General features: G+C 39.0%; 1 protein-coding gene across 2 annotated transcripts; it reads right to left on the bottom strand.

Annotated features, from left to right (window-relative positions):
• Positions 1–2154: 2154 nt before the first annotated feature.
• CHFR (checkpoint with forkhead and ring finger domains) lies at positions 2155–23319 on the bottom strand. 2 transcript variants are annotated; one of them, XM_053959494.1, is made up of 18 exons: positions 23247–23319; positions 22714–22861; positions 20892–20991; positions 16085–16194; positions 14482–14541; positions 14116–14328; positions 13207–13422; positions 12760–12916; positions 12378–12532; positions 11774–11936; positions 10786–10928; positions 10183–10302; positions 9823–9906; positions 9029–9099; positions 8337–8424; positions 8063–8170; positions 6960–7032; positions 2155–4873 (listed from the first exon to the last, which is right to left on the bottom strand). In XM_053959494.1, exons 2-18 carry the CDS (start codon positions 22847–22849, stop codon positions 4831–4833), a joined length of 2040 nt encoding a protein of 679 aa, XP_053815469.1. In that variant the 5' UTR covers positions 22850–22861; positions 23247–23319; the 3' UTR covers positions 2155–4830. The 2 variants fall into 2 exon arrangements, with proteins under 2 accessions (XP_053815469.1, XP_053815468.1); XM_053959493.1 differs by lacking the exon at positions 23247–23319 and adding an exon at positions 23092–23197.
• Positions 23320–24318: the final 999 nt, after the last annotated feature.

The following is a 24318-nucleotide window of genomic DNA, read 5'->3' as shown; positions in this document are numbered from 1 at the left end:
AACTTGGAAGATTCAGAATAGCATTTAGCAAGAAAAATCCACTTATAACTTAGTAGCAAAACATGAACTGAGGTTTCTTTTCAGAACTCTAACTTTTTGTTAAGAGCAGTTGGTTGCAACTCTTTCTACTCAGAACTGTTTTGTTGGGGTTTTTTTTCTCCCTCAGGAGGGTGGCACATGAGCCCTAACAAAACACATTTGACTCAAACAGTCCAGTCAGTAGATTTTATTCTAAACAATTAAAGATTAATTTGAATTGCAAGGGAAAAGAAAAGGTAAGTCCTAAGCCAACACTTACCTAATGAAAGCAAGTGAAACTCAGCAGCACTGAAAAGAATACCCAACAGAGACTAAATACAGCTTCAACATATATTCATGGTCTGTCTAGAAATGTCTTTGATGTTAAACCTCATATGGCACACTTAGCATTTTTTATAATTCATTTCCTATGGAAACTAATGAGCTTAAGGGTGAAATTACCTCATTGAAAGTCAAAATGGAAGTGTGAAGAAAAGATGGATGACCTGGAAAGCAGATTTAGAAGCAATCTTTGCATATTAAGCATTGCTGTGGGAAATAGTATAATTAGTTTTCTTCAGAACCTATTCCTTGGAATTGTGTAAGTGATATTTCAGCTCCCAAACATCATACTGAAAGAATGTTAGATAAAATAGGTGGAAAAAATGCAAAATCCTCACATGTTCTTGAAATCAAGATGTTTTTTTCCTAACTTTCAGTGACTGTTGACTTATTTTTAAGAGGGCAGACTATAAAAAAATAAAGCTCCCTTCCAGCAGACTTCTAAGGGGCCATAAGAAACCAGATTTTCAGGTCATAATTTGGAATAAGCATTCACTTCCCAAAGTCCTAACTCCTTTTACTTGAATCAACTTATTTCCCTAAGCTCTTGCTGCAGGCTAAGCCATCTGCCCTACACAGTCCTGCTGAAGACTAGAAATTGATACCGAATGCATGTACTTTGTTTGCTGAATGAAAGCGCTAATGATTAATCTTGGACTGTCAAATACCAAGTTTTTCCTGGTAAATACAATGAAAAGTGTTTCAGAGTTTAAGCAGAAATTATCCTGCAGAGTTCAAGTACCTGAGCCACTCCAAGGGCTCTAGGAGCTGCCTGTGGCCATGCATTTGCTCCCCTCAGTCCCACCAAAGTTTTTCTTTACTCTTTATAGAGAAAGTGCTTGGAAGAGCTTTGGCTGTGCCAGACCTGATCTCTCAGTAGTGCATAAATCCCAAATCAGCAGCTTCCTCAAACTAAATTAGTTACAAGTCATTTGTTGACATAATGGAGTATAAAAACATTTAAACCAACCACTGCAAGTGCAAGGCCAGTCAAAATTACCAGTTTTAAAGGCTATCAGCTCATCTTTCTGGTGCATGGAACAACACTGTATTTTCACTTTCACAATACTTAACCTGAGTTTGAGTTTCACTTAAATTTAGCCAGACAGCTGGTTTAAGAACAGCAACATAAATTACAACATTAAAGGGTATCCAGCTTCAAGTATGGGAATGGCAGCAGCACAAAAATCCTGCGATGCTAAACCACAACTTGAAGCTTAACCACTCTGGCATCCCTGTCTTCCACCTCAGACACAACAGGGTGCAGGCAAGTCCTCCTATTTACTCAACAAGGCTAAAGTTCTGTTCAGAAAACATTGTAGTAGTTAGTTTAAAATTTATACAAATTAAATTATAATAAAGATGAACACAGTATTACAGTAATTTCATCTAGGCTGCTGTTAAGTCAGGTGGTAAAATACTTGTCACTTCAGTGTTTATGGTGTTGCAAGAAACTAAAATAGTAACTACTTTTTAAAAAGTAGCAAGCTTTTTAATCTGTTAGCATCTTGAAGCCCTCTTGGTTCTATTTAATAATCTTTTGCTCATACAATTTATTATACATCCTGTAGGGATACTGATGATCCTCTGCAGTATCATCAGACACTTCTAAGGAAGTTTGAGAATGATATAACTCATGTCATTTTCAGTTACTACAAGTTCAGGGATGGTAATTACTTGTAAAATCTCAACATCCATATAATTAACAGCTTCACCAAGTATTAGCAAGTGTTGCATACATCCATTTCCATTCTGACAGTACATGCCACAGAAGAAACAGACAGACAACTTCAGTAGCTTTTTTCTCTTTTTTTAATTAATAACTTCTTAGTTCAGGAAAAAAAAATAAACCACAAAAGAGAACTGGAAGAACTACTCTCCACCTTCTTTATAAAAGAACTTTTCTCAAAGAGAGAGACTATTTACCTTGTTCACCACTATGTCAAATCCTATCATAATCACCTCAGTTTCCACATCTATTCTACCACACTTCATGCTCAGCTTCCAAACATCTCTTATAAAGGAGGTGGGGATGTGCTTTAGACAGGTTAAAAATATGCTGCACCTTTAAAGTATTTAAACAATTACACCAAGCATAGTTCATACATTTATCACATTAACTATCACCTGGTAACCATACATTTAAAAAGGTCTAATGTAGAGTATGTAATACCCATGACAGATACTCTTAGTTACTTAAGAGCATATAAAGATCAGGATTTATTCACCCTCTCCATCTGCAAGTCAATTTCTGATCTCTTCCTGGTACAATATAAATGACAAAAAAATCCCTTCATTCCATTGCACTACTGCAACCCTATATGCATAGAAAGGCAGATTAATTACCTGTGACAGGGAAAAAGGAAGAGGGGTTTAGAAAAAGAATTTTAAGAACATCTACTGCACAGGTACTTTAGATGTTAAGCATGTGAGTTCTGCTGTTGGGGTTTTTTCCCCCATTTTTTTTCCTTATGGTCACACAATACACCCCTACACAAACATGACTTGAGTAAGTGCAAATTACTCCTGACCAACAAAACAACTTCAGCACAAGAGGCTTGAACGCCAGCACAGTGACAAGGCTGTGCTGAAAGCCCATCTGGGGTGTGGGAGTGGTGAATGAGAATGTAAAGCACATTTCTGCATATAATGTGCAAAGGCTTGATCTCCACAACTGCACTCAATTTGCTACATGCACAGCCAGAGATGAAATGAGATCAAAACCAGCTGGGAATGGTTGTCCTGAGAAGATACAATAACCATTAAAAAATCTAAACATAAAATACAAATACAGAAGCAATAGAACATTGTTAATACTAAAAGACAGAAACACACTGTTGTTGTCAAAGGAAGTTTCAAGTAATATTCCAGATCCAATTTCAATCCTACTCACAGGAGAAAATGCCCAGAGATTAGGAAGAGAAGTCCACACCAAAGTGTATTTTTAATAGCATATGGGCATGGTCAACAGACCCATCCTTGCGACAGCTATTTTCAAAAATAAAAAATCTAAACAGAAAGACATCATTCTAATTAGCAATTATATTAAGATGTGCATTACTGGAAATAGTTGTTTAATTCACTGCAACCAGTAGACACGATGTGCTGCATCATTTGTGCTCCATTATATCACAAGATACTGTGTGTACACTTTTTAACATCCAAGTATAAATCCTGCTCATAAAATAAGGCATACTTAAAAACAACATGGTCTCTACAGAGGTAACTTTGTATGCTTTCTTCTCGTTCTGCTTCACTCTTCTAAGTATGACGAAAACAAAATTGGTCCCAGTCGAGGTTTGTCAACATTAGCAACCAGATTATGATCATATCAATTTGTAGGGAAGGGGGAAAGTTGAGATTTCTTTAACGACACTTGGGACATCTCCTGAATGAGCTCTGCAGAAGGCATGAAAGTAAAATCTACATTTCCTATGTCAGTGACACCAGTGTGCCCCTTCATGATCCCTATCTCGATCCCTATCCAGAAATGCATCCATATTGCTACAATTTGTCCAAATACACTCATTTTCTGTAAGATTGTTCCTTCCAGTAAAGCTGCTATATTCTGTCTTAAATTACACCTTTTTCTACGTTTTCACCAGTGTATGCATGCTAGAGAACAGCTGCATTGCAGAGGTACATATTTAGCACATGGTATCAAACCAAAAAAGAAATACAAAAAAATGAACCAGTGTGTCCTACTGGCTGCTCTATGTCAAAAGCACTGTTTGGTCTTCTGATATAAAACATGACAGAAGTAATATTAGCAGATGTCTCTTCTGCTTCAAGTATTACCCCAACTTTAAATGTGATCTTCAAATTTTTGTGCAATTCTTTTTGCAATATCACGTGAATAAAAACATCGTCTAAACTAAGAAAGGAAACTATTACCTCCACTGTAACACTGCACATATGGTAGAAGCTTTCAGTTGAAACAGCTGTTTATTGGATGGATTTTTTAAAAAGGAATATTAATGTGGTTTCTAGCCCAAATGCAATGGGTAGCAACAAAATGCAGTTACAAATATACACTGACAATATCCTTCTTACATATTAATGGCTCTTGAAATACCTATCAGATACTTTTACAAAGCTTCTCTATTTTAAGTCTAACGATTTTTCTTAGTTTCTTCACAAGTAGTGCAAATACACTCCTTATTCTTAGGTCATCCCAAGATATGGCTGGTTTTTGTGAGTGTGATTTGTTTGTGTTCTTCACTGAAGTGACACAGGGACACTGTAGTCATGAGCATGGAATGCAATGCTTGCTGGACTACCTTGGAAAAAAAAAATCTACCTTATTCATGTACAGCTGTAAAATTCTACTAATTAAAAATTTCACATCAGGTTACCTGATGGAAAAGTTAATGATTCCCTGCTATGGGGGAACTGAGCAGATCCCCTGAAACATTAAACTGTACAAGCAGTGTAACAGGCTTTTGTCCCCTCTCTACAGACTACAAGTTTTCAGTTCTTGAATCGTGTTTGCTCACAAATGTGATTAAATTTCCTGAAATAAAGAAAAACATAAGAATATTAAAATATAACAAAGTTCTCAGAAGTCAGGCAACAAAAGCAAGTCAGCATTTTGCACAGGGTATTTTAAATGTTAAATACTCTAAAGAAGACCATTTACACACTAAAAATCTCTTTTTCAGAACCTGTTTAGATCATACTTTACTGTCATTTTACACGTAACAGGATTTTCAACATCTCTCCTGGCTAACCCTCATTAGTTTTATTATGCACACAGAAAACCTGTTATTAAAAGCATTCCTCTATACTTCTGCATACTTCAAACCCAGAAGGCAATTAAAACAGGAATCGGTGATTTAATTTTCCCCTGCAAGATATTAGTAACTTTTAGTAGACAGCATTACACAAGTCATTAAGAACTAGAATTAACCAGGCTAATTTTACATTTCAACATAAACACATATCTTAGTGGCTTAGAATCTTCTGGAAAGAAAAAGTTTCTCAGCCTGTATTATGTAAGCTTTATGGGAATGGCAAACCTGTCTTCACGGATTAAACAGGTAACATAATTTAGTACCAAGCACTTCTTCCTACTTCTCAAAAACATTTCACTGTTCACTCCTGGTTTTTCTCTTGCTTGGGCCATGTGGCCCCTCACACACAACTGAAACAGAAGTTGGGGTGTTGAGTGTGTCACTACGTGTGGAGGAAATGGTGCAAAGGAGATCCTGAATTTCCCCCTCAGCTGGACTAGATCAAAGATCAGAAAATCTTGCTCACATAATCTAATTACTTGGCAGAAAAAATTATCTCAATTAAAAAACTAAAATATTATCTGGATATAAAGGAGTGGTATGACAGGATTGTTTGCTTTTATGGATTTTAGGAACTAAGAGTAGCAGCCAGTAAAGTTCTAGGAAGGACTAATGCTTGGGAAAAAAAAAAGAAAGGAGGAAAAAAAAGGAAAAAAAACCCTGAGTCATTTTTATTCTAGATGAAATTATCCACAACATGAACAAAGATGACTGGTGAGTACTTTGATATTGAATTAACGCTAACATTTCAAAACAAAATCTCCTCTGGGAACACAGACAGTCCTATAATGTGAAGTTACAGATAGCAGTGGTACTTCAAATTACATCTGCAACTTAAATCCAAAATTATTTTTGAAAGCTATTTGGTAAAACCCTTGAATTTGTAAGAGACTGCAGATGAATATTTTACAAGTCTGTCTTATGATCTGCTTGCCTGAGCTGCTCAGACTGGTTATTTTCAACCCACAGTACCTGAAATATTAAAGGAATTATGCTAAGTGGGTATGTACGTTGCAACATTAGAAAAATACTGCAGAATCTTCTATTCATTAAGGCAATTCCTCAATAAGGGGTAACAGCTCCTCTATCTTAAATTACACTGAGAATTTAGAGAATTATTCATAAGGCTAGAAGGATTTTTCAACCCTCTCAGAAACCAGTTAAGTTCTTAGGGAGAAAATTTTTGTTTTATTAGTCTTTAATATTTGTCTTACTACATGTGCATCTTTTTGTAAGACTAAAACTGCACTGGTCATCAAAGGCCTTGATATTTTTACTCAAGAAGCCTGATTTGCTTTGGAAGGACATTTCTCACCAGGTACCAGGAGTCCAAGGCTGACAAGTAGAGGGTTAATCTCTTTTCAGGCTCAGAGTTTCATTTTTGTGGCATGCCAGATTCCTTGGGTCAGAAATGTAAGACCTAGAAACTCCTCGGGAACCTGCTGTGGCTCATGTTACGTGCTCCAAGCTGCTCCTGTTGCTAATTATTCCCACCAACTGATCCCTTCAATGGAAGCTGCACTTCACTAAAAGAATCCTTCCACCCCAGTGGGTGGAAAAACAGACTCAAGAAGTGTCAGCCATGGGTTACATTAACTTACAAGTGCTGGCAGTGCCCTTGATGTGCACGGAGGACTAATTTCAAAGTTGTGTTAAGAAGAAAAATGACAAAAAATTCCCCAATGCTCACCAAATCCTGCTTTATGCTCTAAGTTCTGGCACTTCAAAGGCTGCATTTAGATTGTTGTTGGCTTGTTTTTTTTAAGAAACATAAGGCAAAACCACCTTCTAAAGTGTACAACTTACATGGCGTGATGTGCTTTGACCTGAGTTCGACAGTTGCGTCCCCAGTAGCAATCAGGACGTGACGTGACAGTCACTACAGGAAGAGCAAACAAAATGCTGCATTTATTACAAAAGTCATTAAAGTGACCCAGATTATTAAGCCACTGCTAATGGTGGTTTCTCATCAGAAACAACATATAATTGGCAAGAAATGCCTGTAGAACTGTATCGTTTCACAGCACTCTGTGAAGGTAGTTTTTAATGTTAATGCAGACTTATGATGAAAGTATTTGCTTCTCAGTGCTGTCAACTGAAGTTTTACCATTTATTTTAATAGAGATGGACTTGATTAGACACTCAGCATTTGTCTAGATGTATTTCCATACAAAAGAAAGATTATTAATTTGGGTAGAGTTGCTGCTTTCCCCCACCTTCACATACATTACAACTCAGCTGTCCAGCAGCTGAACTGACAAGCAATGCTAAGGGCAAACCAGGTACACAATTTTTGCTCATTGTGCACAGCAGCACAAACAGAGTTCTCAATAACTTAAGACTGGGAAGATGTTGCTAACAGCAAGAACTAAGTTGACAAAAGTAATATTTAAAAGCAAACTGTTGGAACAGCTTCTGATCCAAACAAAATTTAGGTCTGAAGGAGGGAGAGCTGCTTGCATGCTGTTTTATACTAAAATTGTAAATGCAAATATTTAGAATCAGTTTATGAAAGCACTCTTGTTCCTAGTTGAGAGCTGGTAAAATGTTAAATTCTTCATGAGATGCATCATTTTATGTATTGAAACGGGAAAATGTATTTAATTGCAGCAATTGGTTCCTGTTGACTATATTCTGATTTTACTGAGTTCCTCTTTTCACTCTGCAGATATATTTATTCTACAGATGAGAAATGATACTGAAAGAAAAGGTTCCATTAGGGAGTCTGAAAATAACTATACACAAGCTTAGCAGCTGACAAGTGAAGCAAGGAGCTAAGACATTAGCCCTGCAACAAGATTTGCACTGGGCGACATGTAAAGTGCCAAAAGAACACCGATACAAAGATAACACTCACGTTAACTCTTTAAATTACTTTTCCCCTCCTTACTGTGCAAAACAGTCCCCACCTGGCAATTCAGCAACAGGAATATTCTGCCTGTACTGGTAGGCGAGTTCTCGAAAGCTGCGAAGGCCACAACAGTAGCAAAGCACTGTGTTCCCAGTAATTCTGTAATCTGGGGAGAATAACAGTTTGTAAAATGCAAGGCTTAATGAATCAGGTTTAACTGAAGAGCCAGGACTGCACTTGTTCTGTACACAGAACTCCAAACTTCTTGATAACATTGCTGAGTTACATCCAATCAAGGAGTCATGCACATGCAAACTGAACACAACACATACCTGACAACATAAAAACTCCTCTTTGAAGAGCTAAGAGACTTTCATTTAACATATTTTTCCATGTCAGACCCCTGGATGCCAGGTAATCCTGAAAAGAGCAATTTAAGTGTTTAATTTAGAAAAATCTCAATCTTAAAGAGTAAGCAAGCCATTTATTCTCAAATATTTCCAAATCTATCAGTATGTTTTCAGAATGGGTTTATGCTAATGACAAGTAAAAATTAAATACCTGTAACTTAATTACCATGATAGATTCAGACCACCAATAAAACCTTCTACTAAGTATCTTTTTTTCAGATCTCCACTTTTGCCAAAAGTTTGCAAATAGATTCATTCTAGTCACATTCTCATGGTGACATTCTCATTCTCTCTTTGGTCACATTTCCCTCAAATCAAGAATTCACTCAGTTTATCTAATTTAGGCAACCCTATTATAGTATGGGCAAAATATTTTCCCATACTTGTCTGGGACAAAATATTTAACAAGCTTTCCTGGTATGTTTTTATTGAATTATTTTTCTCTTCAATAGTATTTTGGATGATCATTTGGAGCTCATTTAATCAGCCTTTTAGAATCAGGTTCTGCAAGTGACACAGTAACTGTTAGGCAGCACATCATTTCCATTTCATTAGTGAGTACATCTTAAACTTTTATATTTGTTATTATCACACACAATGATTTTTAAACATACCTTTAGGATATCTGATTCATAGTGGTTGTTATTCAGGACTCCATCTAAACACTTATCACCAAGATTTATTTCTAATCAGAACAAGAAGAAGAAAAGTTACTATTTTTTGCCCAAACCCGGTGGCCCTCACACATTTTCTGAAGGTTCTTCTGTTTCCTGAAATAACATGCACAGGCTCACGTGAGCACCAAGTACATGACTGCCTTCAACATTTGCTAATGCATGTGATTTATAACTTCTAGTGGCAAAAAGAAGATACTGAGATTTTAAAATTTCAGCTTCAGTCCACAAACATTACCAAGCTGCACAAATTACCTGTGCTAGTAAAGCATATTCCATTAGCTCCAAACTGCAGCCAAGCCCTTCCAACTGCTCTAATTTACTTTTTTAAATGTCAAAAACCCCTGAGTTTCAGAAGTCTGCATGTTTAAGAGGGCAAGGTTATTTTCTGATCCGTTACCATCAGTTCTTCTGTGCTTTTGCACTTGTTTGTATGATTCTCTTACTAGACTGAAACACACCATGTTTTTTTATATTGGAAAGAATTGTGCTCAGCAAGTGTAGCTTCTAACCCCAATATTGCATGAAGACACAAAGTTAAAAACCCTCTCAAAGTTAAGACACACACACCACTTCAATTTTTTGTGTTTGTGATGTGAGGACACAGGCCTTGCTTCTTTTTGCATGACTGGGCTACAAACTAATCTATGTCTCTTAAGTTACTTAAAGTTCACAACAGGCAGACATTATTGCAAATTGAACAGGCTGATAAGCAAAAAATTACTCCACAATACCACAGAATGGTGCCAAGCAGCCAAAACATGCCATGCGAGTGCAGCCCCAGTACAAGTGACAGAAGGGCTGCAGACAAACTGTGCCTGTAAAATAAAGAAAACCCTTGTAAGGACATGAACACATTCTCATAAATCAGTAACAGAGCCCTAATAAACTTGGTTTAAAAAAGGTACAACTTTCTCATTTAAAATACATTCTTTAAAGGACTAATAAATTCTTTAAAGGAAGATTCTTGCATGCTGTCACTCCAAGTGTCCAAATAAAGAAGATTCATATAAAAAACAGTCTTCAAGTAAATATAAGTTTAATAATAAATAAGGAGAGAGTTCTGTAGAAAGTAAAATAAAAAATGTACACACATTGCTGAGGAGCAACATGAGGATTCTGTTCACGCTCTGCTCTTCGGTCAGGCATTGGCTGAAAGCAGCAGGTGCATATTACATGACTTCCTTGAGCAGGACACACATATTCCTGAACAGCTGGATGGGTTAAAAAGGAAAGAAACAAAGATTGAGCAATTTACACAATTGCAATCTGGATGGGGAATCTTAGTGAATATTAACAATATAAAAATCTTGAAGTAACAAGCAACCTTTTTAAAAGACTCTATAAAACTGCAAAAAAACAGCATTCAGACTTCTAAACTGCACAGGTGTGTAAAATATTTCAGTATGTAGAAAAGGTTAAGAACTTTTCAACCATCAACAACCCATTTTGGACAATCACAGCCAAATGTTGTATTTGCAAAGACATCGGTGTGGAGTTGCTCTCACAGTCCTGTGAGAGGGAGCTTGCTTAGGTCTAATTTAGTTCATTGTTGTAGCACAGCTCATTCCTTAGCTCAGGGGAGTTGGAAATGATCTTCAAAGGTCCCTTCCAACCCCAGCCATTCTGTGACTCTGCCTCAAGTGTCTGAGTTGCAGTATTTTAGTGCTGCACTGCTGGGGCAATGTGACACTGACCTGCAGGGAAGTTGGCAGAGGTTGATGGAGCATCTCCCAGAGCCTGCATTCCTCCTGCCTCTGTCTCCTGGCCTGTGCCAGGCACAGTTGGAACAGAATGTCTTCGGTACCCTGGGCACTGTCTGCATACTATATATGGTTGACTGAAAGAACAATATGAAATTATACCAAACAAATGCAAATACAACTTACGTCACTATGCTAGACAAGGCTGGTCAGACTCTCAAAGTTTAAATTTAGGACTTCCTCATTCAGTGACAGACGAAAGTTTATGTAACTCAGTACCTAGCTCTGCTGTAGATGTGACAGATAAAAACTTTGGGTTTTGCAGTATTCCTCAAGAAGTTTTAAACAAAAGGAAAACAAAGAGCAATGTGACCGAAAGAGAGAGCAGAACAAAGCTGGATAAGTTATCTACAAGAATTCTTCTGTTCCCATACAAGAATTATCTACAAGAATTCTTCTGCTCCAATGTAGACATTGAGCAAAAAGTGTTTGCTGTTGAAAATAAAGAGGAGGTATTTTGGTACTTGGGAATTCCTAGAGTCAAGCATCAGCTGCTTTGGTACCATACACCAAGTGAGAGCAGCATTGCAGGCACATAAGAAAGCACAATCATTGCAAACGCATTCATAGATCATGGACTGCTTTATCTCCTGATAAAATCTTAGCCACAAACCTGTCTTTTTTTTTTTTTTTTTTTTTTTTTTTGCACAATTCAACATAGAACTGTTGGTCACAAACTGAATCTTGCTGGATTTCTTAAAAGTTCTAATTTCTGCTGATTGCTCAAGGTTCAAAAGGATGGCCAGCAAAACTACGAAGTTAATTACTGTCAAGAGTGAAATTAATCTGCAAACAGATTCTGGCAATGCTCACAGAAACACTATCAGGAATAAGAACCTTTGTGAAACTAACTCAGTTTGTGGGTCTGTGCACTCAAACACAGGCACATCTAATTCAGCACACAACTTAAAAACAGACATACCTGATATCTGAGGATTCACTATCTACATCAGACAATTCCAGTAAATCTTCAGAACTTCCCTCCTCATCTGAAAAAGATCTCCGCACCTTAGGCTGCAACATGTCTTGAGTAATTTTGTTTCTGGCATCCATGCTCCGAACATCATCTTCATTGCGACATTTATCTGGCACGAGAACCAAATTCCAATTTCAAGAGAAAATAACACCTCACATCCCTTATCTGCACTCTACTTTCTTAATGCAGTTACCATTATTGTGTTTTCATTTCCATTAAGACTTGTTTTTGGATGAGAGAGTTGTAGATCATCTCTGTTAAATTCCCCTCTCTGTTAAGGAGGTCCAGCATCAGGCAACTTAAGTTTTGTTTTCAAGAGGTCATGATCAAACTTAATGAAATCTACATTCAAGTATATTTTTCAAAAGCATCCTTCTCATGATTAAGTAACAAATTAAAATGAAGCATTCTTAGCACACTCACATTATTACATCACCTTCCACAGGTTATTATGTGATGTTAAAGCACTTGTTTTCTGACAAGCCATGTCAGAGAAAACAGCAGGGTAAAACCCACACAGGTATTTTATAGACAACAGTGTTCAACTTGCCTGGATGCTGAATCAGATAAGCTTCAACTAAGTTGTTCAATATGTGATTTTTACAAATACGTTCTACTGGACAACGGCAAGTTGGACATAAAGAAGATCTTTCCATCCATCCTGAGTAGCAGGCAGCACAAAAAGTATGCATACAAGGCTGCAAGCTGGAAAACAAAGAAATTGAGTCAAAATACAAATCTTTCATTTTTTCAGATACACCCATAACCCTGAAAAAACTATTTAGCATTGATTTGACTATCTACATAGGGTAGGAAAATGAAAATCAAAAGGGCTTGTGAAAATGCTGATTATCCTGACCTCCTCAAACAGTTGCCACTGGATGTCTTGCATTATTACCACATGATTAAATCTTTTGTCAACTCTTACATACCTTACACAGTCATGCAGCAGTTCTTGGCAGATAATGCAAGTTAACGTCTCTTCCATCTTATCTGGTTTCACATTTGATGTTTTTGCATCTTCAGAGCCAATTTTAATTATACATTCACTTGAAGCTGCTGGTGAAAGATTTGGACAAATATCTTCATCTACAATGACAGAAGGAAATAGTTTTTAAAGCGCTTTTTAACTTGTTTTTATTCAAGTATTTTAAAAAATCCCTGAAAGACAGGCACTGATTCGCTGTTTACTGGTAACAGTCCCAGAAGAGGCTCTTGCTTTACACACTACAGCTTCTGCTACTGAAGACATTATTTTCATGGGACCAGAAATCAAGTGAGACAAAAGAAACAAGCTGAAGGACTGATGACAGCTGTTGTAATTAAATCCAGAGGGACAGGGGTGAGGGTTAAGTTGCAGAATACTATAGTATACTAGCCTCCTTTTAGTTTCTTCTTAGCAGGTTCCAAACTTTCCTCCTCCCCTGTTCTTTGAGAATCTGATTCTGCATTTTCTTTGTCAGTGATTTCTGAAGCAATTGCAGAGGCTTCAGCATTTGCATCCACCTTTTCATGCTTGTCGTGCAGTGCTCTTAGACACATGGATTCTAAGATGGGGAATGCAGGCACAGGAGTGACAGCTGAGGACTGTGATCCTATAAAATAAAAACAGAAACATGAACATGGCTCCACACAGCTATGGGATGTGTGAAAACAAAAGGCACTCAAATCCTGACATGGCACACACATCAATCCAAACATCTGAACAGGAAAAAGTGGAGCAGAAAAGCAAAGACTGCATAACTTACTAAACACACTCTGAACCAATCTAATTGGAAAACCTGGGGGGAAAAACCTATTAGTTGTGTAACCCTCCTTAAAATCCCCATTCCTCTTTCAACTGGAAAGTACTTATTCTTAAGACTATTATCCACACCAGGTCTTCCTGACAAAGATGCCAGGCCAAAGTTTTGCAATACTGATCATACGTAACAGGTTGGGATCACAGCAAAGGGAAAGCTTTGTTTCCAGAGGAGCCAATGAGGTCCCAATGAACTGCTGACAAATGCATACAGGAATTCTCACAATTCCTTCCAACTCATCCATCAGGATTCACCCTGCCTGCCCATAGAGAGAAAGTTAAACTGCACATTTACTGCACCTGGTATTTTCACTAGAACTTTACAAAGCAAATTCTAGACTGAGATAGGGGCAAGAGATCAAACTGTTTAAATTAAAAACTAGAGTAACAGTTGATGAGCTGGACTCAGTGATCCTGATGGGTCCCTCCAACTCAGCATATTCTACGACTGTGTGATCAAACTTTAAATACTTGACCCAAGTCTCACCAGATGTAGATGGATTATCCTGCTGAACAGATGCAGACTCAACCGGAGAGGTAGGAGAAGCATTAAAGAGGTTTGATGTAGAAGTAGATGGCTGTGGTTCCTCATAGCAAGACTGAGTAGCTGACAGTGATGAGGTAACTTGGGTCTCATCATTACTTCTTCCTGTACTTGAGGTATCTTTGGTCACATGGCATTGGTTTTCTACATTAACTTCTACAGTTGGAAGGAGGGAAAGGAAAGAAAAATATGTGTGTCACAGTCACCACATCATGGCTTCAAAATTCCAAGGAATCAAACTCTCTCAGGAGGGTTACATTAGTCATTGGAGCTTAGCTCCTCTTCATGGATCTTGAATTACTTCCTTACCTACTGGTTCTTGAGTTGCATCGTGTTTTGTGTTTAAGGATTCATAAAGATAAGCAACATCTGAAAGAGATTTAAAAATATTAATCATGCTCTTTAAATAAAAATTCAAGAAACTTAATCCCACATAAACAACTTCTATTCACAAGTGGCTGCATCCCTAAATGACAATGGAAGAGGCAAATAAGGGGTCACCTCAATAGTACCATGTTAATACTCCTACTTAGGAGGCAATTAGGAGCAGCACAGCAAGATCTTTTCTTCCCAGGAAACCAGGCAGAGCAGCTTTTGTGTGACGTTTAACTTGTGCCAGCCATGGAACCAGAGGCTTAATTATTTCTTAAACCTAAAATCTGCTCTGTCAGAACAGACTGTATTTTTACTGATACTTGAATCAAAGTTCTTCGAAGAAGCTTATTATTTCTGAGCTCACTTCTCTTCAATCAATATTATTTCATTTCTTTGTGAGATACATGAACTCTCGAAAATACAGATTGGGACATGCCATAAGTTTCAGCCAGAAACTAATTTAGAATCTATTAATAAAACCAACTGGATAATATCCTTTTCTTTTCAATCTTACTTGAATTTAATATTGCCCCAAAAATTTGTCTACCTCGCTACCTTTTTGTCACCTCCAACCACCTACAAGCAAGTAAGACTGTCTTAGTTTGCAGTAATCCTTTTTCTGATCAGAAGTTAAAATATTGTCTCCTTCAGTAGGACTTAGAATGGCCAAACAGGCATGCCCTATTTAAATTTTTCTCTGTGTTTGAAGGTGGAAAAGCTGAAAAAGCAGAACTGGAGGCTTGGTAATTTAACTACTTATTAACCCAAATGGAAATCAGTGATTCAGTTCATTGCCTGGAAAATTCACCCAAGTGATTCATCTAAGTAGCATCAACTACAATAGTGCCAACTTAGAAAGGATTTGTGAGATAAACTCCACAGACAGAAAAATACAGCTTATCACTGCTTCATGTAACATTTACACCAGACAGCATAAATTTGTCTGTATATAAATTAACAGCAATTTCATAAAGAAGTATTTAAACAGTGAGTATGCATCTAGAATTTTTAAATTAACAGTTTATATGTTTATTACTGTATGAAAATTGTAAATACAGCATTGTTCCAGCTTTACCAATTCTACTTTCACTGTAGGGCTTTCCCCATCTCCCCTCTTTAAAACAAAAAAAGCCAACCTACACACACAAAAAACCCACACACACAAAACAAAAAGCTTTTGCAGCCTTTCCTACTGGTGCTAAAAACTGCTTCACTGGGATATATAAAGTATCACTAACTACCCCAGCAATTTGACTTCTAAAAGAAGCACTGGACATGTGATTAGAACCTCATTACTTACCATTCCATGCATTAGTTCTACCAAAATTACTTCTAGGCACATTTCAATTTCAGACAGTTGCTCAGATTTGTCTCTGTAAAAACTGGCACATCCATGACCTCTTCTCTAGAGACTTGATTTTAAACACATTTCCCTTTAAAGCAGAACTACTCAATTTTATTACACTGATATTTCTTTTCCCTCATGACTCAAAAGAAAATGACTAAGCATGCCATTTAAAAAGTATTATTCACTTACTGTTCTCTGGCTCATTTTTTCTGTAAACAACATAGATCACATCCCCAGTCTGTAATGGGTATGTCTGCTTCTTAACCACTCTCAGTTTATTAATTACTGTTCCATTAGTACTGTAAAGAGAAAGAAAAGATAACTTAGCATAAATGTTTTCATAATTACATGGGAGAAGGAAGGGAAAGCACAAGATATTTTTAAAGAAGAAAAGCTATTGGCTGCCCCCTAAAAATGTAAGTAGACTAAAAAATATTTTTTAAAAAAAGGAAGTCTAGAAACAAAACATTTCTCCAAAGACAGAAATGCAGAGCTACTGGAACTTCAAAGCTCATTTGCAGCAACTGGTAAAGAGATGGCAGTTGACAGACAAAAGACCCCTGATATTTGGCCAATGTCTCCAAATAATTACATGATTGCTTCTGTACAATAGTCTCCACCCTTTATGTATAAAACTGAAAGGACAATATAAGTTCTATTCAAAAAGCTCCAGGCTGTGTTTTCCTTTTAATACTGGAAATTTCATAAGAGGTTCCATGACAAATGAACTTCTCTACAGTCAGGAATGCCATGCAGTGTTAATTTTTTAATCCCTCCTCCTTCAAAAAGGAAAAAACCTAAAATCATGACGTTATTTAGACTGTTTGCAACTTGAAAGCAAGAAGTTAACAAGGTGGAAAAAAGTGATACATAATGAAAGACGAGTTTGAATGAATTATTTTGATATTGATAAAAAATTCAATACTTGTAGAAGAAATTAAACTAGGGAAAATGAAAATGCAGAGCATTGCTGATTAATTTCTTTATCCCCTTATGGGCATGTTGTATACATAAGCCATTAATGTTTTATAACCAAGTCAAGTTATTGAAGTACTGAATAATTCCAGCTCACTTGCAGTAAGCATGCTTCAGGGCTGCAGCCCTCTCGAATTTCAGACTCCTGCCACTCAAAATCTCAGCAACTGGTACCAAATATGAATGAACAGAAAATATCTGCTTTTACTGCTTTTCTTCCTCTGCAGAGCAGCTGCAAGAAGTAACAGCAAAGCTGTGCTGCCACCTCCTGGAGGCACGGCCCCTGCCGAGGGCACCATGGACTGTTCCTCACTGCAGGGGAGTTTTTTGGAAATAAGCACCTTCCCCCTTCTCTTTTCTAACACAAAAGTATGAATTCAAATTTCAAAAGGAAAATCAAACCCTTTGGAAGCACTATAGCAAGTCGTGATGAAGGTATTAGTTCTTGGTCTTGCTGCTGCAGCTGCTTCCACAGTCTATGTGGCTGAATCAACTAATCCAACATAAATAAGATGCTACTTTAAACTTTCAAGAAATGAACAAAAATTTTTGGGTCACACTGATGAAACTTCAAGCTTCTCCTACGAGCAAGAAAACTACTCTAGCTTATACTTTTCCCCTCAGGCCTACACATGTTGACTAGGCTGAAAGGCATAAGCACCAAAGAACCAGCAGAAGAGAGAAATCACTGAATGACTGCCAAAGTTTAGCAATTAAGAGGAAAACAGAATCTAGTCAGTAGGTTAAAAACAACGCTGATTTTCAACTTCGCACCGATGGCAGTGATAACATTTAAAAGATTATGTGAAGCAAAATTTGTATTTCCTTAAATTGCCAAATAAATAGTAAAGTTTACACCAACCTCTGAAACCTAACAGAGGTCCTTTAACTAGGAAACATCAAATTTGATCTCAGTTTTCCAGAAGGCATCTCCCACCTGCCCCAAGTGTACTAGACCTTCTTTTGTAATAAATCAGCTGAATTCAAGCAACAAGACTCGTCTTTTACTGAATTTTAGCTTTTACAGGTAATTCGTAGCCCCAACATCCCACTAAACACAGGGGGTAAAATGTCACAATAATGTATTTTATGAAGTAATTCTGTCATGACTGCCAAGTTCCAAGATTATTCTGGGGGACAATAACATGAGCTATCTTTGGGTAAAGGAAAAACCCCAAAATATCACACATCTAGTAACCACTCAGGCTTGGTTACACAAAGCAAGATGCAGAAATAGCTATGCAAGACCCTTCTCATCAAATCGACCACAGACAGCCAAATATTTTCAGTTCTGTAGTTACACAGACTTCAATGAGAGTTGACTAATGAATTATTTGGCACACATGGACCCAAATGAAATAGGAATAAATGGATATCACTTAACACAGAAAATCATAAGCTTTCCTTCAATGCAGTAGTAAATGAAAGCAGTCATATTTATCGTTCAGCCAACAACCAAAGGGAAAAAATTATTCAATATCCCAGATAATTTTATCAGTCTTTCACTTCCAATTCCAGGCTTTAGCATGAGGCTTTTAACAGATATGGTGACATTCCAGATTAATGTTGTGGGTATTTTTTAACCAGACACACATGATAAATTATGACACTTGTATGTTCCTCTGATGTTTCAAATTAAACTCCCCATAAAATAAGTAGAAAGTACAATGAGAATCCCAAATATGAAGGCCATTCATTAGGACTTGATATTGAATTGATGCCAACTGGCTGTACCATTTTTCAGGGGGAGAAGAAAAACAGTACTATCATATATAAACTGTGTCGTGAAACTGTGTCACAAAAGGTTCCAATGTCACTTTTCTAAACAGTGAAAGAAAACAAATCAGGCCTTGACTCAATTCCAATGTGGTTGGTGACTCTACAATTTCATTAATGAACCATAAATTCTGTTTACTTCCCAATTCCATCTGCTCTACAGAATAGATATGAACAGCTTCACTCAGAACAGGATTACTTTTGAAGTAGATGAATGATTTATGTACTGTACAAAACTTTCATATCCTTCCAAGAAAAATGCCAGTCTAATAATTTCTAATATTTATTTGCATCCATCCAGGAAAATAATGTAGTTTATGTTAAAGCTTCTGGGTTAACAGTTACCTGATATTAAAGTGCATATAATCCTGAACACACTGTAAACTGAAATGAGTTTTGAGTTCTATTAAGGTACAGAATCCTTTCTCTACTGTAATTCTCTACTCTTTCAATTTTCATAGATATAGTTTTGACTGGAGGGTGAGGAAAATTCAGTAGCAGAGGGGACACCTGCACCAACTGCAGACAAACCTCCGATTTACCCACAGAAAGGGAGTATCTGCATGAGCATCAGCCTTGTCCAAATAGCTTCCTGATCAGAAACATCACCTACTACTTAGAATCTTAAAAGGAAAAAATCCTAGAAAATAACAAGAAATTACACTAGTTGCCTTTAAAATTTCTTTTTCAAAATGGAGAATCTCACAGCTGCTTTTACTGGGAGAAATCCAACTGCTGCCTCCACTGTGTTAGGTCAGCTTGTACAATTTGTTTTCTTTCAAGCAGTATAAAGCAACTAGTGCATGGTTTGGAAAATAAAGCAGAAACATATCCCAAAAGAGGGCAAGTCTGAGTATTTTATTTTACTATTTGCTAACTCTTGGCTTTTGTTACTTCCAAACTTTTATTTACTCAGTAATTTTGAATGCTCTACACATTTTCTTTCACCTGCAAATTTTGGGTAATTTTTCCAAAGTATATTCAAGAACTCATTATGCATTAGAAGACAAAATGTTGGCTGTCTACATGTATTTGGCTATATTCTTTGGATTAAACACAACAGAGAAACAAAGTCCACTCAGTTTGACTGTCCCACACTCACTGCCTCCTTCAATGCATTCCTCTTCACCAGAAAAATCTGAGCTTGACCACAGCAATGCTTCCAAATTATTTTCCACTTCAGAGAAGAAAAAGCTGACCTTGCAGTATTTTTCTGTGACTCTGGGTATCTTTACTGCCAACTCAAACATTCAAGAACTATATTCTTTCAGCTTGATTTTCTGGGACTCATCTGCTATTTGGCACAAACATTGGAAGACCCAGAAGAACCAGAAGAGTTTTCTGCAAGCAGTCGTATCAAACCTGTTTGGTTTCTTGATTCAGCAACTGGCAGCCACACTTCAACTCACAAGAGGGAGAGCACTCCAAGGATTTACTCTTTGTTAGATACACAGAAGTGTTACAGGCACAAGCAGCTCCCTGGCAAAGCTCCATGGGTGCAGCCTTTCTGCTACACTACCTTGTAACAAGCCTCACCTTTTCATGAATACACCATACACAAAATTGACTTTAATTCGGCTTTGCTAGTTTTCTGCTGACTGCACCTTCTGCCTCAGGGGGTGGTAAGGGGAAAAAAAAATAGGCAGGTATGTTCCTGCATCATGCACAATTTATTTAGCTTGTTCTGTCATAACATTGGTTTAAACCAATTCTGCCAGGGACAGTTTCTCAAGTGAGATTTACAGCTACACTCAGACTGCCATGACAGGCAAACACAGCTTGGTTTGCTATTTGGAACATCCTGAAATTTAGGATTATACTGGAGAATGACAACTATAAACCCTTCCCAGACATCTCAGCTAATCTTTTTTTCCCAAAAATGTAGCATTCCGTCCCACAGCTCCTGGGAGTATAAACACTGCAGGGATCTATCCTGGATATCCTGGACCTATCTCTAATTACAACCTTGAAGAGGAGAGGGAATACACCTTTATCAGGCTTGCAGATGACAACAAAGCAGAGGCAGAGCTGCCATCAGGGGCACTTTGGCAGGCCAGCGGAATGTGCCCACGATGTACAAAGATAAAGAGGAAAGTTTCGTATTTGAGGTTTTGAAGGATATCATGTTGAATCCCTGTTTCAACCCAGAAGGCAATTAAATGTTATTATGGTAGCTCAGGGTTAGTATTAAATACCTGCTGAGCTTTTGACAAAAGTCCCTCCAAGAACATTCTGAGAAACCAACCTTGTATCTTCCAATGACACTTGACCAGACTCTTCATCCACTACGATTTTACAGTGATCTCCAGACACCAACTTGTTGCCAGGGAAAGATAAGTCACAGCCTTAAAAAGAAAGATTTTCCAGCAAGCTTAAAAATACACATTACATAGTCAGATCAGCATTCTACATGGCTATAAATGCAACATAAACTGACTCATGTACATCTGCAATAGTTCAAAACTTCTGCTGTCACACAGGCAGCAACACAGCCTAGTGTGAGACACATAAATACAAGTGGTGAGATAGCCCCGTGTGCTGATATAACCACTTCAGCTGTGTGAAGATATTTCAGTTCCCTTTTTCCCCTAATCTTAGTCCTCAAAGATGGAAATCAAATCACAGTAACTCTTTTCTAGAGTGCTACAGAAATATCCACACATATCTGAAGTGCTCAGTTTAACTCCTAAAGGCACACATGTCACAGCACTCAGCTCTTTTTCCACAGCATTGTAATGCTGTTTCATTGGGGTTAACTTCTGTTTTATTCTGGTGTATTGGGGAGAAGGGGTAGGAACCAATAACTCATTAAAAAAAAAAAAAGTAAAAATTATTATCACTGTTCTATCTTACAGTCTTTTGTTTGTTTTTAAACAGGAAAGTCTTCCTCATCTCTGTTGACATTATTATGTTAATAACTCTGAGAAAACCTTGTCTTTTTACCTCACTTTAACATTGAATACTCAAAGCAACACTCAAGGTTCTCCACTGATCTCTCACAAAGGACTCAAAGCACTAGCTTACAACAAAGTTATAATAAACAACCATGATTCCCCTCCACCTATTCACACTGTGGGTGAACTGATCTCAACAACAGATCCAGCAGGAAAGCAGCAGGCACTACCTCATATTGCTTATAAATCACAATTTGGTATTCTAGTAACCACCCATTTAACTAATCCATTAGCAAACAGCTATGAAAGCAACTGAACAAGAAAGAATTCACCTTTTTTTCTGCCAGACAACCTTCAAACAGACATCAGCTTGAAGAATTTACCCACAGTTTAATGATAAGCAATCTCAATAGGTATCACCAACTGTAAATTTGCAAAACATTTTTCCTACAAGACACTGTCTGCCTTTGTCATAGAGCTATAGCATCTGGTGTTTGTTCACAACTATTTACAGGAAGTGACTGATCAGCCAAACAGCTTGAACTGAGAAACAGGAAAAAGAAAATTAGCACTGTCAAGGCAGCATAAAAGAAAGTTTAAAAACTTCAGTCCTTGTTTCAACTACAGTGAGCATGAAATCCTTTAAAATAAAGACAAGTAGTACAAGTCCTAGACTCTGGGAATGAAGCTTTCAAATCGACTCTCAGAGAAACTTTCAGTACTTGCTGGCAGTCTTTATATGGTCAGAAGAATTAAGGGCTTTTATGTGGGTGTTTTCTTCTCTGTGAAGCCGAAGCATTTTGCATTGCAGTTCCAACTTATTTCAACCACAGAAATGAAACTAGAACGTAAACAAGACTGAAGCACAGAAACTTCTGAATCAACAACCGGGTTTCCTTGTTTGTACGAACTGCCACAGACTACCTAAAAGGCACCCTGACTTTGAAACCTGCCCGTGTCACAAGTTACTGAAAAAGAAAAGGTCAGCATAAAACTACATATTCGTACAGCTAAGAAATAAATTGGGAATACGCGGGGAGCAACCTCCAACAGCTGGAAGCCCCAAACCCAACCAGTTTCAGTCCACCTTCCAACGCCGTAAAGGCCAGGAGGGGGGATGGCCGCTGTGCCCCGAACACCGCCCCAGGCCAGGGCAGCGCCTCCCTGTCCCACCTTTCTTGCGCCCAATGGTCCATTCTCTTTTCAGCAGCAGGACGTGCGGCTCTGCCTCATCCGCACCCAGCCGGATCAGCTTCCCCCAGGGCTGCGGCTGCTGCTGGCTCTGCCCGCCTCCTTCCGACTGCTCCATTTGGATTCACATCTGACAAAAACAAACAAAGCGAGCCCATACCCCATCACCACACGGCACCCGGGCCGGCACGGCGCTGCCTGGCACCCCCGGGGCCGGGCGCTGCGCGCCGCTGCCCCGCAGCCCCCTCACACGCCCGGGGCCGCCGCGGCCCCGCCGCTCCCTTTTGTGCGGCGCCGCAAAACCCTCCCTCCTCCCCCCGGCCCCCCGCAGCCAGCCCAGCCCCTTCCCTGCGCCCCCACCCCGCAGGGCCGCTCCCCGCCCGACGGGGACGGAGCCGGGGGAGCCGGCGGGGAGCCTCCGTCCGTCCGCTGCCTCCCCTGGAGCGGGGCGGGGGCGGCCGGCGAGGCGCGGGGGTGCGGCGCCCCCGCCGCGCGGCCCGTCCCGGCCCCCTCACCGCAGCGCCGCGGCCCGGGCGGCTCCTGTCAACAGACATTGCCCCAGCAGCTGATGCGGCCGGGGCGGGCCCGCGCGCCCATTGGCCACCGAGCCGCGCCGCGCCGGCCGGAGCGCCGCCGCTTCCGGTGAGGCCGCGCCGCGCGCCGCTCGTAGGGAAGAGCGGGCCTGCGGAGGGGCTGAGGCGGTGACGATGCCCAGGCGGCCATCTTGGATGTGGGCGGACATGTTGGGTGTGGGCGGTACAGGCCGCGCGCCGCCATCTTTGTTACGGGCAAATCGGCCGCCTTCCCCGCGCGTGTGTGTGCCGGCAGCCGGCTGGGGTCGTTTCAGGGGTCTCATCCCCTGAAAAATTGTTGTAGTTTAACTCTTGCATGTTGAGCAGGCATTGGTTTGCCAGCAGCGGCTAAATAAAGAACACACCCTGCTGTTCCAGGGCCAGGCTTTAAAAAGCAAGCTCGGACTGAGGCAGGATCAGTGTCCGCTGATGGAGGGGTCACGCACGGAGGAGGCACCCCCAGTTTTGCTCAGGAGATTCTTACAAAGTAAACCCTGGCATTATCGGGGACAAGAGCAGGGGACAGAGCTTCTGAACCTTGAGACTCGTCACTTGTCTCTGTGTTACCGCACCGAACACCTCGTTTCCGTGTCCTCCATTTGCTGCTCCTTTGTGTAAAACAGTATCGCTGCTGTGCACTTGTTGATCTGCTCGTTTATACTGGTTTCCTTTCTTTTTCCTGGGACATTTGTACCACGCACACCACAATTTTTTTAGACCAATTAGCACCCCGTATAAAGTGGCTTCCTAGCCGAATGAATTCTTGTCCTTCTGCGCAACATCCCTCTAGTGACAGATCCCTTTATCATATTCATCTGAAGGACTCCAAACAGTTTTATGTTAATCAAAACAGGAACAAGAATCTGAGCTATCCTGGATGTCCCTGCTTCTTAAATTATACAGAGGCAGTGACCCCTTTTTTCCCCTTCACTTAAATGATTTTGAAGTTTGAATTAAATAAGACAAAAAATATGGAAACAAAACATTAAAAAACAAAACTTGCAATTCTTGGTAT

Source organism: Vidua chalybeata, chromosome 18 (genome assembly GCF_026979565.1).
Source record: "Vidua chalybeata isolate OUT-0048 chromosome 18, bVidCha1 merged haplotype, whole genome shotgun sequence".
In the NCBI taxonomy this organism is placed as follows: domain Eukaryota; kingdom Metazoa; phylum Chordata; class Aves; order Passeriformes; family Viduidae; genus Vidua; species Vidua chalybeata.
Note: the sequence above shows the minus strand (reverse complement) of the source record. Positions and strands in the feature narration are given on the sequence as shown.